Here is a 19,027-nt window from a genome sequence, read left to right as displayed (position 1 = left end):
GAAGGACGCCACGATATGCTATCTTTGAGTGGTGCATAATGGCACCAACAAACACACACACCGTCACTCACTGCTGACTCCTGTAAAAGTGAGAAAAACATGAATCAAGGAGTAGAGAGAGAGAGAGAGAGAGAGAGAGAGAGAGGGGCCGGAGCCAGAGGTCGTGGATGTCTCTCGGCCCATGTCCTGGTGACCGTCTCAACCTCAACAAATACCTCAGATCAGCACTATGAGCCGGAAAACAGTCGGACAGACAAGAAAAAACATGAAAGATAAGAGGAAGTGAGAAAGCATTTATTATCAGTGTCACATCCCTTTAGTGTTCCCTGGTGTATCTCTGCTCCAGCTGTTAATCAAAAGAGTTCAACTGGATTCAGCAGAATATCCAGAACATCTCACAGTAACACAAATACCTTAATGTTTCTACCTCACCAGGTCAACAGCGGTTCCCAAACTACGGGGTGACAGATCAGGGAGAAAAATGTGTTGTACTGAATTAACTAATCTGTTTCATCTGGGAAGAAAACAACAACAGTGCTTTCCCACTCAATACTTGGAATTAAAAATGTTTTTCTTTCTCTTGAACTAATTCTTCAAACCACATGTAAAGCCTTTAGTCACTTTATACGCTAGTGTCTGCATGTTGTGCCCAAACTAAATATTGTATTAAATGCAGTGCACCTATCTTAGTGTACTACTGTGACAGCTAAGACAAAATGAAAATAAAGTACAGTGCAATTACAAAAAGGAGGATTTACCCTAATTTCCTTTACGCAGGTTAAATTTGTAACTAAATAGTTTCTACTGGGAACTTAAAAGGTTTTCATTAATTGATCACAACTGATTATAGCTGCTAAACTGAACCGTCAGCTAACATGAACCAAATTAGCTGTTAACTGTTAGCTAACCCGAACCGAACTGTTTCAGCTGCTAAACTGAACTGTTAAATAAACCTGACCACTGTGCTAAAATGACTTGTTAGATAATCGGAAGTAAATCTTAAACTGCTAAACAGAACTGTTAGCTAACCTGAAACAAACTGTTTTATAACCTGGATTAAAAATGTACCTAAATTGGACCATTAAAGGGACTGTTTGTAACTTCTTACACGTATAAATCATTGCGGGTCGGTGTCCCAAGCGCGCTCGCGTGTGGCTACACTGTTCAGACAAGACTCCAACACAAACTACACGGAAGCACCAAAACCGCAAAGTTATATCTAGTGAAGCCCGTCTTGCAAAACAGTGTTGGCCGAGGTCGGAGGACGCGGTCGGAGGACGCGGGGGGAGACCGTAGCTTTGGTCTCCAGGGCCAGAGTCTCTGCTGTTCTGCTCCTCTGCTCCTCTGCCTGTCTTCACTCAGCTCGCTCCATCTCACGTGCATGCGCGCACATTACACACTGCAGAAGACTTCGTAGCTCTGAGAATATCTAGTGAATGTACAGTGGACGTTTGTGCAGAAATAAATGCTGCAGCTCCTCCAGACCAACAGAGGTTTCCCGTGTCTTGTGAAGTGACGGGGCTCCACAGCAAGAGACGTTATCGTCTCCGACCAAAACTCTGGTGAATCCCTCCGGCCGTGGTTGGGAGGCTGAAGCAGGAAAAGCCAACACTAGGGTCAGCAGTGATTCATGGAGAGACCTCCGTCTGGTCAGCTAACATTACTGCCAAGCAGCTGAAATATAGAGTGATATTGTGGTTTTAGATGACGTGTGTCGCCTCACTGTTTTGAGCGATGCTCGTTCACGTCTATTTAGAGCGAGCACAAGCGCGAGCCCGACGCTGACTTTCGTTGACTTAACGGCCACCGGTATTGCTGTTAACAAGCATTTCTGATTCTTACAAACAGTCCCTTTAACTACTGTATCCTGAACCAACTTTTGCTGCTAAACTAGACCGTTAGCTAACCTGAACCAAACTGTTAGCTGTCAGTCTGACCTGTTAGTTAAAGCTAACCGAGATCAAAGATTTGTTGCTGATGTTCAGCAGCTGAACTCAACTGTTTATTAAGCTGATCAATATATTAGGTGCTACAGAACTGTTAACTTACCTGACCCAACTGAAAATCAGACCAGCTAGCTGATCTGAACAAAACTTTAGTTGTTAAACTGGGCAGTTAACGGACCAGAAGCAAACTGGTTTAGTTTCAGAAGTTGTAACCTTACCTGAGCCAAATATAAACTGAAAATCTGACCTGCTAGCTAATCTGAACCAAACTGGTAAACTGAACTACTGCATTAAATCACCTGATTCAAAAATAATGTTCTGCTAAACTGAACTGTTAGCTAACCTGTACCAAACTGTTATAGCCGTTAAACTGGACCATTAGCTAACCTGTAGCAAACTGTTATAGCTGTTAAAATGGACCGTTAGCTAACCTGTACCAAACTGTTATAGCCGTTAAACTGGACCATTAGCTAACCTGTAGCAAACTGTTATAGCCGTTAAACTGGACCATTAGCTAACATGTACCAAACTGTTATAGTCGTTAAACTGGACCATTAGCTAACCTGTACCAAACTGTTGAAGCCGTTACAATGGACCGTTAGCTAACCTGTAGCAAACTGTTAAAGCCGTTAAACTGGACCATTAGCTAACCTGTACCAAACTGTTATAGCCGTTAAACTGGACCATTAGCTAACCTGTACCAAACTGTTGTAGCTGTTAAATTGGACCATTAGCTAACCTGTACCAAACTGTTGTAGCTGTTAAACTGGACCATTAGCTAACCTGTACCAAACTATTATAGCCGTTAAACTGGACCATTAGCTAACCTGTACCAAACTGTTGTAGCTGTTAAATTGGACCATTAGCTAACCTGTACCAAACTGTTAAAGCCGTTAAACTGGACCATTAGCTAACCTGTACCAAACTGTTATAGCCGTTAAACTGGACCATTAGCTAACCTGTACCAAACTGTTGTAGCTGTTAAATTGGACCATTAGCTAACATGTACCAAACTGTTGTAGCTGTTAAATTGGACCATTAGCTAACCTGTACCAAACTGTTATAGCCGTTAAACTGGACCATTAGCTAACCTGTACCAAACTGTTGAAGCCGTTAAACTGGACCATTAGCTAACCTGTACCAAACTGTTATCTGTTAAACTAAACTAAACTGAACCAATGGTTTAAGCAGCTAAACTGAAATATTAGTTAACCTAATTTAAAGATTTGCTGCTAAACTGGACAGTTAACTAAACTGAACAAAACAATTAGCTGCTTAACTGAACTATTAGCTCGCCTGAGCTAAAGTTTTAGCTGCTAAACTGAAACCATTAGCTAACCCTAGCTAACCTCACAGCTCATTTTCAGGTTGGATACAATCTTTCTGACCCCCAAAGACCTCTAGTTGCTGTACTTTACCAGTAACATAGAAGGCCTCAGTCACACACTAATAATGTAATTTCATACTGCTGCTCTCACAGAAGCATATAATAGACCCTTTTCACAGCAGACATTTTGGCTTGTCAAAGCAGGAAAAGCACAGGTGTAAATAATTAAATTAACGATGGATCTATTCCATTAAGTGTCCTTGCAGCCATGTCAGTGAGTGAGCATGCACAATACCAGAGCCCAGGAACTGGCTCACCTAAATGGAAAGCAGCCGTCATTAAATTCCACCTGTGATTTTCCTACTTTGGCAAGTCAACATGTCTGCTGTGAAACTGGTCTATACCACCAGGGAAATCCTCTAAATTAATGATTTTAATAACAGAAACAGTGAATATGCATCAACATTCATAGGCCTATAGCACATGAGCTGTAAGTAAGTGCAGTAGGCTACTTCATGAGAAATTAGTAAAAATGTCCCAACTTGCAATGTGAGGACAAATCCCTGATTTCAACATCAAAATGGAACCAACTGTCAGTTTCTTATGAAAGCAGCCACCGATTGCCAATCTTAGGTCAGTTCGCCAGTTTTGCTGATCACACTTCCTCGTACAGTATCTCTGTCCTCGGTCTGTTTTAGTGTCCCTAAAAAGGAAATCAGCTGAATTTCATGACGAGCAGCTCCGACAGACAGGAAATAGAGGAAGTTGAAGGAGTTGAAAGGTGGCGGTGCATTTCGTGCTGCTGAACCGCCAAGTCATCAAAACCTCACTGAGCATCGAGAGGGATTAACTGTTGACGGGAACTTTGGTCATTCCTTTCTTTTCTTTTTTGTTTTTTAGGAAAACAGATGGTTCCCAACAGCCAGGAGTTTTAGATTACGAGTCAAAGTCTTTCTCAACAATCCCCAATTTCAAACTAAATTTCTGAATAGGAACTTCCGTATAATTAATAACAAATGACAGGTCTTTTACATTAAAATTATTAGGATATTGCAAAAGAAAGTGTTTTACATCACAACAGTGTGGCCTAAATGCCGTTTCAAAGCCCCCTCCACCTTGCCAGGAACATTTTCGGGAGGAGAAATTCTGAATCCTTTCTTTTTCTTGGCCTAAATTTAGTTCAATAAAAGGATAAAGTCTTAAAATACTGGATCAGGCTAAAAGGTTAAATTCAATACAATTTAATATAGCGTCAAATCATAACAGAAGTTCTCAAGACACTTTTCATATAGAGCAGGTCTTGACCGTACTCTGTAAGTATTGAAGGTTTAGCTGAATGTAAAATCCCTCAACGTTGTAAAAACCCCCAAATTCAAAGAAACATTTTAAGGACATGACCTCAGTGTCCTCAATGGCATCTACGAACCTGCAGGACACAAAAGATTCTCCTTCATAAGCTCTAATCTTTTTAGGGAATGCTATGACGAACAATATCAAAATATCTTCAGTGCTAAATGATCTACATCAACTCATATTTCAAAAGCTGAGACGTAATCCCAAGTTTGAAGGGTCAGTTGCCATATCTTCTGACAGGACCTGGTCCAATTGCAGTCCTCCAAGTTGATGGTCCACATTGAGCATAAACCTGAAATTCATCAATCATAGTTAAATAGTTCTTTCTTTAAAACAGTAGAAGCTTTTTACAAACCTCATCTGTTGATGAATGTTGGACCTTCATTCAGTGGATTTTGGATTCTGTGCCATCTTAACCTGATGATTCACCATACAGTGTTATTCTGAGTAACAATAAAGGATAATTCTGGTATATTACAACCTCTTTTTGTAAATTTCCATTTTACTCACCAAGTAAATAGCTGGGATCTGGGAACATGGTGTCACCACTAAAAAGAAATTTCTTGTGAATTCTTATGTTTATTTTCTTAATGCCTTATTATAAAATTATTTCTGTTCTATTGTCATAATTTTAATGTCTCTACCAAAATGTCCTGTGTTGAACTATAAAAATATTATAAATATGAATACTATTATAATTATTTACTTAATTATTTATTTATTAAACTATTTTGCCCGGCTCCTTCCCCGAGGAGCATAAAGTGAGCGATGGACGTAAATGGAAGTTAGAAAAATCCAGCACAGATTTCAAACTTTTTCATGTTAAGGACCTCCAAAATAGATGAGACGTTAATACATCCACCACGGTACAGGCTTACAGCATACAGCCCATCGGTGTATTATAAGATAATAAAGGTGATGAATTACAGCCAATATATCTATTATTACAGCCACATACAGCTAGCAGGAAGCTGGCAGAACCGGGTATGTCATATGAGCGTGCAGGGCGGTGCAGTCACGTTCATTATGTCGAGGAAAATAACTCTGGATTCAGCTATTAGTTCATTACAATTTTCAGGACATAATGATATAAATGAGGCTATTTAAGTGTTCATACTGGGAAGTTGATTTACCTAAAAAGAAATGATCCTCTGATTTTTAGACGTCTCTTTATGGTAAATGGACTTGCATTTATATAGCGCCTTTCTAGTCTTCCGACCACTCAAAGCGCTTTACTCTACATGTCAACATTCACACACACATTCATACACTGATGGCAGAGGCTGCCATGCAAGGTGCCACCTGCTCATCAGCATCTAATCTAAATACTCATTTACACACTGATGGCTATGCCTTCAGGAGCAATTTGGAGTTCAGTATCTTGCCCAAGGACACTTTAAATTGTGGCCTGGAAGAGCCGGGGATTGAACCGCTGACCTTCCGATTGGTGGACGACCCGATCTACCTCTGAGCCACATCCATGGCCTCAGACTCATTGGCGTTTTCAGTCAAAAAAAGCACAAACTCATTGCTCGCATCCTGTCGTTCAACGGTCAAACTGGTTTTCTGGTGTAAATGCAGCATCAGCTTAACAGTATGCAGACTGCGGTTAAATCCTGCTGATTTTCTAAGAAAGAAACTGCTGTCGCAACACCAAACAGGATATATTATTACATGTGGAGTTTTCATTTTTCACTTTAATTCAGTGGCATTCCCCTTTATCAAGACAACAACATGTAATGTAAACAACATCGGTGAAGGGTGGGGGAGTCCAACACTGTCGGGCTTCCCATTTGTCAATAATAATGTACGAAAAACATAACATACAATAAAATAAAACAACAAATATTTAAAAAATAATAATACTCAATGATAATACTAAATATGACATGTAAGAGTTCTTTTTGGAAAGTTCATCAGGTCCTTCGTGTTTAGTACAAAATCTGCTTCTGGATGGAAAACATCCGTCTGTCCCAAAACATAATTATATTAATATAATATTAATAAAAAGCTTTAATATACAGTTCAATAATACTGCTTCATCAATTACAATGTGCAAGGAATAAAATGTTCAGAGAGCAGATTGTGCCGAGCAGCAGTGTGTGTGTGTGTGTGTGTGTGTGTGTGTGTGTGTGTGCTACTTAAAACAACAGTCCAGCATTTTTGGATATCCTCTTGTCACCTCACCTAGAGTCAAACTGTGCAAACGTAAAAATGATTTTTGGTTTTAAGAGTAACTTTACATAACAACATGTAAATCAGAGAGCTTTGGAGTTGTTGGAAGGTGGATATTTTTTTTTCTCTTTTGATGAAGCTAGGCTAGCAGTTTCCCCCTCCTTCCAGTCTTTGTGCTAAGCTAGGCTAACACGTCCTGGACTTATATTTGTACTTGACACATACAGATGAAACTGTATATCTTGTGAAATGACTCTCGAGAGGACAGAGAGCAAGAGGATGTACCAGAAATGACAAACTGTTCCTTTAAGTTAAACGTTAATTAAAATCTTGTATAACTCCTGTGGACTGTCTGCAGCGCCCCCTGCTGTGCAACACCAGTCTGTCTGTCTGTCTGTCTGTCTGTCTGTCTGTCAGTTAAGTCGTCCAACGAATCTGTCAATCTGCTCTGTGTGAGACACTTTGCAAGAAAGTGAAGTTGAGCCAGAAACTCCCATTATTTCGGCTCAGTGTGAGGTCGTGTCTGGTGTCCGTAGAGTCCCACTAACCCTCAGTTTTTTTCTGTGGTGGACACCAAACGGTGTGTGGGCAAAGCCGCATCCCTTTCAATCAAAGTACGACTAAAGGCCCCAGTTTGCTTCAAACTAAGTGCTTGTCGGATCGTCTAACAGCATCTGAAACCACCTCCGAAACCAGCAATCACGCCCACTTTACGCAGTGATTGCCACTGGCCAGGTGTGTGGAGGTGTGAAAGTAAGCAGAGATCTCACAGTCTCTTTTTTCACTGCTAACACAATTACTTCTGTCAATTTTCATGTGAACAACCGAGTGCAACACGGTGAATGTCTTCAAGAGAGGCTATCCGAAAGTGCGCTGTTATACCCATTTGATTGATTCATGATTTCAAGACTACACAGAGTTGTTGGAGCGAGAGCGGGGAGGCAGTGGGATGCAGCCAGGATGAGGGCTTTTCACCCCACTTCCCAGTGAGGACATACAGAACGGGGAAACTTTGACTTTCTTCTGAACTAGTTCCTTTGAGGCATAATGAGGCCTCTGCATTGGGCTTCTTGAAGGGAGGGTCTCATCTTGAATAAGGGTGCCAAGCTGACACCAGCTATAAGTTTAGTCACAAAAATATCAGGCGTTGATATGATGTGATTGGCGTGGAGTGTGGAGGTGTTTAAGTATTTAAACTCTCTCAAGCTCTTTTTTTTTTCATTCTTCACAGAACTATTTCTGTCACTTTTCATGTGAACAACCGAGTGCAACACAATGAAAGCCTTGTAGGAGAGACTGAACGTGATTCATGGCATCTCGCCCATCTCTATGACGACAGGCTGCCTTTGTTAGAAAAAGCTTTGCTTTTAGACGTGGACAATACTTTGTATAAACTACTTAGTTTGAAGCATATTGAGGCCTTTTAACAGCCAACCAGGTCCTGAATCCATGCGTCAAACTATGACTCCACCTGTCGATCAGCTCCCAACGACCAACTAGGTGCTGAACAGTCATCCAACTGTCCGTCATCCACCAATCAGCCGGTGAGTTCCACGGGAAGCTCCCGGCTGCACAGCGCCTCCCACTGGCGAGCCAGGAGTGAGATCAGCCTCTCTCTGCTGTCGGCTCCGGGGACAAAGACGCACCACTGGACCTCGCCCTCTGCGCCGCTGCTGGCTCCGCCCCCTCTGGGCGGGGCCTCCTCCCCTGTGGCAGCAAAGTGGTCCATGGTGAGGTGACAGAGCAGGTCGGGGCCGGGTAGGTCATCAAACACCAGGGTCAGAGCCTGAGGGTACGTCTGGTACCCCAGTAGGACCCGGTCCAGGTCCCGGATTCTTCGAGCCTCACGCAGCTGGTACCGCTCCCTGCAGGGGGACGTGATGAGGAAGATGATGAGGAGGAGGATGACTACTACCATACTGTCAATATCTACTGTCCATCACAATAACCTGAAAGATGTCACTTCTGTCAAACACACAACAATCTTACTTTACTTTGAGAAAAAGGGCTTGTTATAATAAAAATATAGATTATAGCGGCTTTAAAGACTAAACATCCCAAATCATTCTTATCTCGACTCAAGTTTATGTCTATTATTAGGGATGCTGATCAATACATTGTTCAAATGGATCCATATCAGCTGTTTAAAGCTCAAAACAAAACATTGGAACAGTGTCCTTGTGAACGACATAGCGAGTCAGTAAACTGCAGAGCAACACAAACAAACAGCTGTTTCAGTTAATGATCACACTAAGAGAGAGTGATACAGCAGATCTGCTCTGCCTCTTGGCTGATTAAACTGTCGCTGCTTCTGTCTCAGCAATATTTCTCTCAGGTGGATCTCTGAAGTGTTGCATTCAGAATTTCAAATGTTTTGTTTATGGGGGTGAAAAAAAGGGGGATGATTTAAATCTGGATAATTTTTTCCTACAGTAATAGAACCATAATGACAAATATTATACAACCACCCATATGTGATCAGTGATTAAATAGGTCTGGTTTTGTGCTCGTTAATGGCTTTTCCCTTGGTTGGAAGAAGTACTGAGCAAATCAGAGCTTCTTAGGCAGAATTAAGAATCATCTTCCTGTCCCAGAGCCAGAAAAAGGACACAAAAATGTGGAAGAAATGAATGCAGCCGTACAGGTTGTTGTAAGTTGACTTATGCTGGGCACACACTACACGAGAATCAAGATGATTTTTGGGCCCGACTTTGACCAACAACAGATACACTCCAAACAAACGAACATGACATCAATGGGACAGATACGTCGTCAGTCAGATTGGTTAGAGCTAAATAATCCCCCTCCCAAACAGAAAACAGCGAATATGAACACAATGTCAGACTGAATAATGAAGTGAAATGAAATGGCAATTAGGTGTGATTATCAGAGTAACAACACTAGTATTTTTTGTTTCTTGCTCAGTCGCAGTCGGCTATTCCTCCTCATAGAGACTGATTCGATGCTCCGCCTTTCTGTTTTCAGGCTTCAGTGAATATTGATTTCCGCTTGTTTTTTTTTCTTTCTTAAGTGCCCCTATGTTCCCTGTGACTGAACTGTCTACACTTCATACACAGTATTTCAGTCAGTGTCTCCTCTTCTTCCTCTTTTCCTACAGCAGACTACACGAGGGAACAGTGTTTTTTTTTTAGCTTGCTGCCAAATTACAACTCTGCAGTGTTCAGGGGAGACGACGTTTCACTGATTTTATTGTTTAATGTTTGTCCGCCCTTCCTCCCGAACCTGAAGACCGTCACTGTAAATAATTCTACTTTTAAGTGACTCCCTTAGATAAAGATGGATAAAAGCTTTGAAATGTTGTGTTACAGGAGGGCAAGGCTTCCTGTGTGCTCACCTGGAGGGAGGTTCTTTGGCGAAGTCGGGCAGAGGATAGCTGACGTAGTCCTCGTCCAGTAGGAACACGTCGGTGCTGGTCAGGATCAAAGTCCTGGGCTGGAGTACAGGAGACGGGCCAGAGCCAGAAACAGAGGAGGAGTGGCCTTGGCTGGGCAGACTGTTTGGGATCTGGACCTGGAGGAAAGAATAAGAATTATTTTATAAATAAGTTTAAAATAACTAACCTAAACAGAAACAAAATATCAAATCAAAGCAAAACCAGTTAAGAAAACATCACTACATATATACCAAGTAATTTTGTGGCCACTTGGGGGCCGTGGAAAAACACTGACATTATTATTACCCCACTTGTAAGCTAACAGTTTCCCATTTACATATTCAGCAGATACGGAGCAACATTATCATTCATTTGTAGTCATGTTTGTCTCCACCTGATTAATTTAAGGACAATATTCACTCTCCTTTTAGCTCTGGTTTGCTCTCTTCTAACTCCTGAGACAAAATATCTGTCATTTTAGCAGCTAAATGTTCCACTTTCTGCACCAGCGGTGGCCGAAAATGACGCTATGAGATCAGTGAGAGTGAACCAAAACAGTCAAGCTGAGGTTGGAAAATCAAAACACTGAGCTGAAAGACATTATGAAGCTCCATAGGGCTGAGGGGAAATGTAGAGTCAGGTGATGGTAGTCGTGATCCATTGCCAATATTAAAATATCAATTATAGACGCTTTAAATGAATACTTCAACATTTTGATAGAGGCTCTGTTAGAATTTAGAAAACACACCTACCAATGCCTCTAAAGCTCACTAATTGTCATCTTGTTTGTTTAATGTGCACACAATAAGAAATAAAAAAAACACAGTTTGTGTTTCCAGGGAGGAGTTATGTGGTATTTTTTGAACAGCAGCTGGACGCAGTGACTGTGTGTAGCTTCCTGAGGTCTTGTCATCACACTGAGATTGCCAGGTTTGGTACCAGAGAGTCTGTACAGAGACCAGGACCTATCAATCATCGATCGTATCTGGAAACCTGCGCTGAAGCTGGAGACAATGCACAGAAGCACTGGGCGGAAGGATGCGCTGTTGCTCCTCTAGAAATAGTTCCATTACTATAGCACAAATTACAATAGGAAGAAGCTCTTACCTGGAAGACCAGCAGGTACAGCAGGACGTTGAAGGAGCGTGAGGACGAGGACGCTGCGCTGGCCGGAGTCTTCCTCTCTGCCACGATGAAGGTCAGGTCTCCCATCTCCTCCTCACTGGGATAAATAAACTTCACCCTGCTGCTATGGACCAGCTCGTAGTTGTGCATCTTACCTGCAGGGGGAGACAAGGTCAGCTATTTAGATTGGGCTTCCTCACTCTAATAAGCTAAACACTTTGCTCAGATATAAAAAAGGGTTTAAGAAGCCCAGTTTCTGAGCTTCACGAGTTTCTAACAACCTGAGGAGGAAATAAGTCAAAAGCATCTCCTGTCCAAGTCTATTTTGCAGAAAGTGTGTCATAATGAGAAGCTTAAAGAGCCTGAATGGAGAGAGTGTGAGTACAGTACATGACTGATAAACAGCTTGGACAAAAATATGGGATTTATGCTATATTGAAAGTGTTTCATGTTTCCCATGGAGCTTTAAGGATGATGAATACCTCATCCTTGGAAAGATGTCCCCAACTGGACCATTCTGTTATTAGCTGTTATTAAAGGTTAACTTTGGTATTTTTTTTTGTGTCTAAGTGACTAATGACCACAACAATTTTTGAAATTTGTCCAGTAATGAGCAAGAGCACTGCAGCCGGCAACTGCTCTTGCTCATTACTGGACAAAAGCAATCAGGTTGTTCGAGTAGGATTTGAAGTCAAAACAGATATCAAATTTCCTCTGAGTATCCCAGCATGGTTACCTGTGTTTGTGTTGGTGAACTGGGAGTAGAAGTCCTGATCTGACGGCTCTGGAGGTGGAAGCTGCTGCTGTAGACTGAGAGCTGACATGAGCTCCTGAAGGAAAACACCCGTCCCATAACTGTCCCTGCTGAGGCAGCACACGATGTGATCGGCCGAACGACCTGCAAACACAGAGAGAGAGAGAAGATGCATGGATGGTAAGAGGGTGACAGGATAATATCAGTATTAAACAGCAGTTTGGTATAACTGTGTATGAGCTCTGCAAACACGGGAGACAAGGTGCGTGTACATCCACTGACCTACGACTCTGAAGTACTGGTCGAACAGTCCCACGTTGACAGACAGCAGATCAGACAGTCTGATGGACAGACAGCAGCACAGACAGATGTCTGGATCTCCAGAGTCCATTACGTCCAACACTGACAGACAGGAGATAGAGAGACGGAGTTAGATACAAAGAAAGGAGAGATTGAAGAGATGAAAGTCCACAAAGACACTTGTTCACTACACATCAGAAAAACTGTTGAATGACTGGAAAATATAATGTGCTGCAAGTGAAGTTAGCGCTAGTGCTAAGATTTCTGATTTTGGGCTATTTAAAAGAAAATGTACTCTACTTGGGAGAATTAGCCAAAGTAGTAGTAGTATTTGCTTCAGGAGCAGGTATAATAGTAATTGTACAAGGCTAGAAGCAGTAATAGTAATAATAAGAGACAGTAGTAGTAAAAGTAGTGGTACAAGTAGCAGTAAAGACAGCAGAAACAGTAGTACAGACAGTAGTATTAGAGGCAGTAGCACAGCAGTGATATTATAGTTTATTTCTCCGTACATTAGAAAACTGAAGTGGGGTAAAGAAAAGAAAATAGTTCTCTGTGAAATAAGTACCTCAAAACTGTAAATAAGACCTTGAGTTAATTAACTGGCATTATGCAGAGCTGTAGACTTGAGACTTGAGTCGGACTCTGGACTTGCCCTCTAAAGACTTGTGACTTGACTTGAACTTGGTTAAAAAATACTTAAAACCAGCTGTGGTATGATGAATGTAGTAATGGCAGCAGAAGCAGTGGTATTAAAATAGCAGTGACTCCCATTACATGATGTGATTTTAAATGGAATATTTTCTCACTCTGACTAAACCAATGATGTCCGTTCATCCTACCTGAGTGATGGCCGAGTGTGGAGGCGGAGTCTTCTAACAGGAAGTAGATTGTATCAGTGGAGAGCAGCAGACAGCAGGTGAGCTCAGACTCTGGAGACTTGTAGAGAACCACAGACAGCCACAACACCTGTCTCACCTCCTCCGCCTCAGACTGACACAAAAAAGTAAAAAAGTTGAGTTGGAATTTAAACAAAGACGGCACAAGATATCTCTCTGAACATGAACGCTGCATTAAGAACTGGGACAGAAAAAGAATAAACTGGGCTTCATTACAGGTCAAAAATCATCTAAGAAGAACTTAAACTGAGTTTAAAAAACAAACAGCCAATAGGAACGCTCTCTCTCTGAAATGACCTGTGATTGGCCAAAGTCTCCCGTCACAAGCTAGATTTTTTAAAGCCTGAAAACAGAGCCATGAGGAGGTGCCGAAGTCTAGTAAACTCTCAGAACACTTGAATTACAATATGCTGAAAGGTTATTATGGAATTTTTTCCTAATGACGCCAAAAATATACCGCCTACCACAGCTTAAAGTAATTTTTCAAGCAAAAAATTTCAGCTTTTTTGCAGAATTTTTTGTCACTATAAAAGTAATATAAATATATAATAAACCTTTGGGTTTTGCACATCACCTTGGGCTCTGGGAAGTTGTGATCAACACTTTTTGCTATTTCCTGACATTCTAGAGACAAAACGATTAATCAAGAACATAATGGTAAATGGACTGTATTTATATAGTGCTTTTATCCAAAGTGCTTTACAATCGTTGGCTCTCATTCACCCATTCACACACCGATGGCAACAGGCTACCATGCAAGGTGCTGGTCAACCATTGGGAGCAAATAGGGATTCAAGGACACTTTGACATGCGGACAGGAGGAGCTGGGCATCGAACTGCCAACCCTGCCATCAGCTAGGTCTGCTTCCTGAGCCTCAGCCCCCCCCCAGTAATCAGTATATAAATAGATAATGAAAACAATTGTCAGTCTCAGCCTTACAAAAATTTTAATCATAAAACAGCAATAGTTTATTTTGGAAAACGGTTAGCAGTAAGGGGACTGCTCTAAAACAGAAATTTGATGGGTCTATAACGAAACACGCAGGTGTAGGGAGCGTAGGAACACAACTCTGTGTGTGTGTGTGTGTGTATGTGTGTGTGTGTGTGTGTGTGTGTGTGTGTGTGCGTGTGTGTGTATGTGTGTGTGTGTGTGTGTGTGTGTCTTACCACTGCTATATATCTGTGGAAGTAGGTCAGCAGCTGCTGTCCTCCGAGCCCAGCCAGGAGCTTCAGTCCTGGGGAGAGACCTGGGGTGAGATGGGGGGACGGCTGGTTCTCCTCCACTTGGAGACGGGAGGAGTCCCAGCTGAAGAGGAGGAGGAGGAGGAGGAGGAGGAGAAGTGAGGAAAAGACAAACATATCAACAACAGCAATAAGTCATCTCTCATGATCGCTACAGAGCTGCTATGGGAAAAGAAGATGACACACTGCGCTCCCTGATGTTTATTGAATGATAAAACTGATGCACAATTATGAGAAAATGGATCATGTCCTCATATTTGACTAAAATCTGATCATACATCTGGTCATACGTTGCCAGTTACAGGTGCCAGTGGAGTATCATCATTCTGCTGAATTTGTGAGAATCTTGTCAGCTGAGTCTGGAGTTAATGTTATGTACATTTCTAGTAGTACAGATAAAAGGTAATAAGAGCCTTTCCTTAAGGGAACTGATGATAACAATACTCAATCCTAACTGCACTGGGAACAGCATGATGCACCTCCAATTAATGAGCAGCCACAGAGCAAAAGAGCAGCAGTACAACATATCATTTTTCCCCACACTCTCTGCCTAAAAACACACATTTTTCTCCCGTGATGATGATGCCAACCCTAGATTCACTCTTGTTTTGGAACAAGCTTTGTCTGCTTGGCGTTTCGCCTCGCTGTGTTTGCGTTTTTTTTGGCGCTGTGTCCGCCATTTTCATAGTTTCCTCTTGGATGGGTGCTTACGATCTGGCACCTGGTCGCTACGTTTATAGAGGTATAGAGGTTGACGCCCAGAAACGTCCCAAAAACAGCAAAATAAGAAAAAACAGGCAGAGGGCTGCAGGGTCTCTGCATATACAGACACCACCACACACTTCTAGGGGGTCATTAGTGATGATTGAGAGGAATTATTTATGTACAGGTCTGTACGTTGTTTTTTTAGGAAAATCCTACTCACTCTGCCGTTAACATTTGACTTTCACAAACATTTCACAAGGAGTTCTTAAAGAATTGTGACATATACTGATCAGGACATTTTACACTGAAATAAATAAACTTGTCAGCGCTCTCTGGTGGACAAATTATGTAATGGAGACAGATTCTCAAACATATCTCTGATGTTTCTTCATGACTTATCACCCTACACATAGCTGATACGGATATATATGTGAGGAGATAGAATCAAACGATAATATCGACAATGCCAATGAATCGGTCAAACCGATCGGTCATACCTGCTGGTGCTGTGTGATTTCTTCGTGCTGGTACAACAGCACTGGTCTCTGGATCTGTGACGCCCTGACAACACAACAACAAGGAGGTGTCAGACAAACTGGGAGAAGAAACCAGCAAGGGTAAACCTAAATGAAACCATCAGCTGAAATAAGGCCGGAGGAAAATTCCCCTCTCGGTCGGAGTGTATGAGCAGATAGGTGGTCTTCACCTTGTGTGTGTTGCCCTTGCTGTGGACAGGGCCTGCAGGGCTGGGGCAGGGCCATCATCCTCAGCCCCTCCAGAGAGGCTCTCCGCTGGCTCAGCTCTCCCAGGAAGGAGCCCCTGTTCTGGGCCAGAGGGAAGAGCAGCAGCAGCCTCTGACCGCCCAGCAGCAGCTCCACAGAGTGACTCCTCCTGGACACAACATGATGGTTAGAATACTGATAACACTTAAAGGGAAAATGTGCTACCTTTTATGTGCATGTCCAATCAGTGTCGATGATAAATGTGCTTATTGACCGAGAAAGCTGAGTTCTCCTGTTCGCTGAGCCATGCTGGCTGTGCCTACATGTACCAGGATGCATTGTGCGCAAGCTTCTGACGCCCGGAGGTTCCCGCCGGACATAACCTTTTGCACGGCTAATGCAGCCGCAGCCTCTCTCCTCTACATTTCTTCAGCCGTATACTCAGGCTCGAATACATACGGCTGAATATCTAAGTCAGCCAAAACACTGTAAAATGTGTCCTCGTCCATAACATCCTCTGCACTCATATTATGGGATGCCATCTTCGCTGTTGGAAATGTAGCTAGTTTGCAATACAAGCGAAGAGAACAAGGAAGTCCTGTTTTTGAGTGACATCTAGAGCACGGCGCCCCATGGCTAACCAGAGAAATCCAAGCTGAAACAGCAGCATGTAGTTCTTCCTTCCATCCAACTACGTCACTGTGACATCAAATAACGGCGCTGGATGCAGGAAGAACAACAGATTTTGCAGCAGGAGAACTCAGCTTTCTGGGTCCATATAGCACACATTGAAGAATTTATGGCTTGAATTGACATCAACACTGATTGGATATCCACATAAAGTCCTCCGTACCTGTGGTGGTGTTTTGGGTCGGGGCAGGAGGTGTTGGTGGTTCTGTGCCCGACCTGAGAAGCTCTTTCTCTGGGGTGAAGCATCAAAGAGCCGAGGGGCACACGGACCAGCCTGCACCAGGAGGAGGAAGAGGAGGTGGAGTGATGGAGGTCAGCGCTCTCCCTCTCTCTTTCTGCCAGCTCTCTGAAGTCCATCTTCAGCACCCAGAGGTGTCGGTGGGTGAGAAAGAGGAGAGAAGGGAGGCTGAGGTCCTCTCTCTTGGAGAAGATGTCTGACAGGAGTGGATGGGTGTCTGGGGCAGAGGAGGAAGAAGAGGAAGAGGAGGAGGAGGAGGGAAGGAGGATGGCAGGATAACCTCCCTGGGCTCCCTGACTCTCTTCCAGCTCCCAGGAGTTGATGAGTGAGCGGGGGAAGAGCTGAGGAGTGTTGGGGGGCTCCGGGTCAGTCTGAGACTCTGCAGCCTGGAAAAACAAGTGAGAAGGTTTTTGTTTTCAAGGTGCTGACAGACAGACTTCAGCCTGATTCATGCTTCACACATTATACCTGTGTCCTTTATACATGTTTCTACACAATACAGCAGAAATTAAAGCTCTGCTTGACCCAATTACAGACTGAACTGCGTCAAATGACTTGTTCAATAAGTTGGATCTTATTATGTTTAATTATTTAGATTGTATGTCTTTACTCGTGACATAAAAAAATTCTGCAAATTAAATTTCAAAGTACTGAACTGCTCTCTACTGGGAGAAATTTCAATATTTTAAACAGCAACATTTTAACAGGGGCTGTCAAAGTTAACACGATAACATGTTGGCGCAAATTAATTTTTACACCACTAACTTCTTTAAGGCATTAATGCAATTCGATCTTTTGGAGGTTGTAGCGGAATCAGTTTTAAAGCTAGAGTAAAGATACTTGCATCATATGAAACTAAAAATCCTAAGGAATCCATTGGTACCAACCCTGTCACTACTACTAGTGTGTCGCAAAGGAGGTTAAATAACGCTCCAAACTTAGGCTAAATTTTGGCGAGGAAAAACTGGCATGTGCATTTTCAAAGGGGTCCCTTGACCTCTGACCTCAAGATATGTGAATGAAAATGGGTTCTATGGGTACCCACGAGTCTCCCCTTTACAGACATGCCCACTTTATGATAATCACATGCAGTTTTGGGCAAGTCATAGTCAAGTCAGCACACTGACACACTGATGGCTGTGGTTGCCTGTTGGGTTGCAGTTTGCCATGTTATGATCTGAGCATATTTTCTATGCTAAATGCAGTACCTGTGAGGGTTTCTGGACAATATCTGTCATTGTTTTGTGTTGTTAATTGATTTCCAATAATAAATATATACATACATTTGCATAAAGCAAGTTTGCCCACTCCCATGTTGATAAGAGTATTAAATACTTGACAAATCTCCCTTTAAGGTACATTATGAACAAATCAAAAATGTGTGATTAATTTGCAGTTAATCGTGATTAACTATGGACAATCATGCGATTAATCACGATTAAATATTTTAATTGATTGACAGCCCTAATTTGAACACCTAAGAAAAAGGAAATACCTATTAATGTAATCAGAACTGACAGACAATCTACAGCGATGTTGTCCTTTAAATTTAGGGACTCTAAATGGCTCATGTGCTGCTCTCTGACCTGGTTCAGCACCGTGAGCTCGCTCCTGGTCTGTCGGAGCTCCTCGGCCTCGGAGAAGATGTACCAGCGTGTAGGACTGGATTGGAGGCCAAAGGCGAGGCAGGTGACGGGGAGCTTGGCTTGGGAGGAAAGCAGGAGCTGGGAGTACGGCAGCAGGAGGTCCAGCTGCAGGCTGGACAGCACCTCCTCCACAGAGGGACTCTGCTCCTGGTCTGAGAACCCGAGAACAGATTGCTCATAAAATTTAAAAATAATTTCTGCACAACACATCTACCACACATCATGTAATTTATTGTATATTAGGGCTGCAAAAAATGTCGTTCATTATTATTTTCTAGATTAATGCATTAATTGTCGGTGTATAAAATGTCCCAAGTTTCATGTAGGAACTACTTTCTTTCTACCAAACTTACTACACCCGCAAACCGTATCATCACACAGAAGGAAGCGTGCAGCTACTCATGGACGAGAGGCTCATGCTCGTGACAGCACAAGATGTAAACATTGATGGCGTCCTCCTCGACAGAGCTGTAATTTTAGGTAGCTCAGTGGTGCTAGGTGAGCAAGCAGT

General features: G+C 42.5%; 1 protein-coding gene across 2 annotated transcripts in view; it reads right to left on the bottom strand.

The window, feature by feature from the left end:
• Positions 1-6,291: 6,291 nt before the first annotated feature.
• nisch (nischarin) overlaps positions 6,292-19,027 on the bottom strand; it is a 31,691-nt gene continuing 18,955 nt past the window's right edge. For both annotated transcript variants that reach the window (XM_037785997.1, XM_037786007.1), the window contains 11 exons: positions 18,457-18,668; positions 16,796-17,256; positions 15,927-16,111; positions 15,718-15,781; positions 14,441-14,579; positions 13,217-13,367; positions 12,357-12,476; positions 12,057-12,218; positions 11,303-11,475; positions 10,157-10,332; positions 6,292-8,666 (listed from right to left, as the gene is read on the bottom strand). In XM_037785997.1, the coding sequence (XP_037641925.1) occupies positions 8,339-8,666; positions 10,157-10,332; positions 11,303-11,475; positions 12,057-12,218; positions 12,357-12,476; positions 13,217-13,367; positions 14,441-14,579; positions 15,718-15,781; positions 15,927-16,111; positions 16,796-17,256; positions 18,457-18,668 (2,171 nt within the window). In that variant the 3' untranslated portion in view covers positions 6,292-8,338. The remainder of the gene's footprint in view (positions 8,667-10,156; positions 10,333-11,302; positions 11,476-12,056; positions 12,219-12,356; positions 12,477-13,216; positions 13,368-14,440; positions 14,580-15,717; positions 15,782-15,926; positions 16,112-16,795; positions 17,257-18,456; positions 18,669-19,027) is intronic.

Source organism: Sebastes umbrosus, chromosome 1 (genome assembly GCF_015220745.1).
Source record: "Sebastes umbrosus isolate fSebUmb1 chromosome 1, fSebUmb1.pri, whole genome shotgun sequence".
NCBI classification, from domain to species: domain Eukaryota; kingdom Metazoa; phylum Chordata; class Actinopteri; order Perciformes; family Sebastidae; genus Sebastes; species Sebastes umbrosus.
This window is presented reverse-complemented; position numbering and strand designations above follow the sequence as displayed.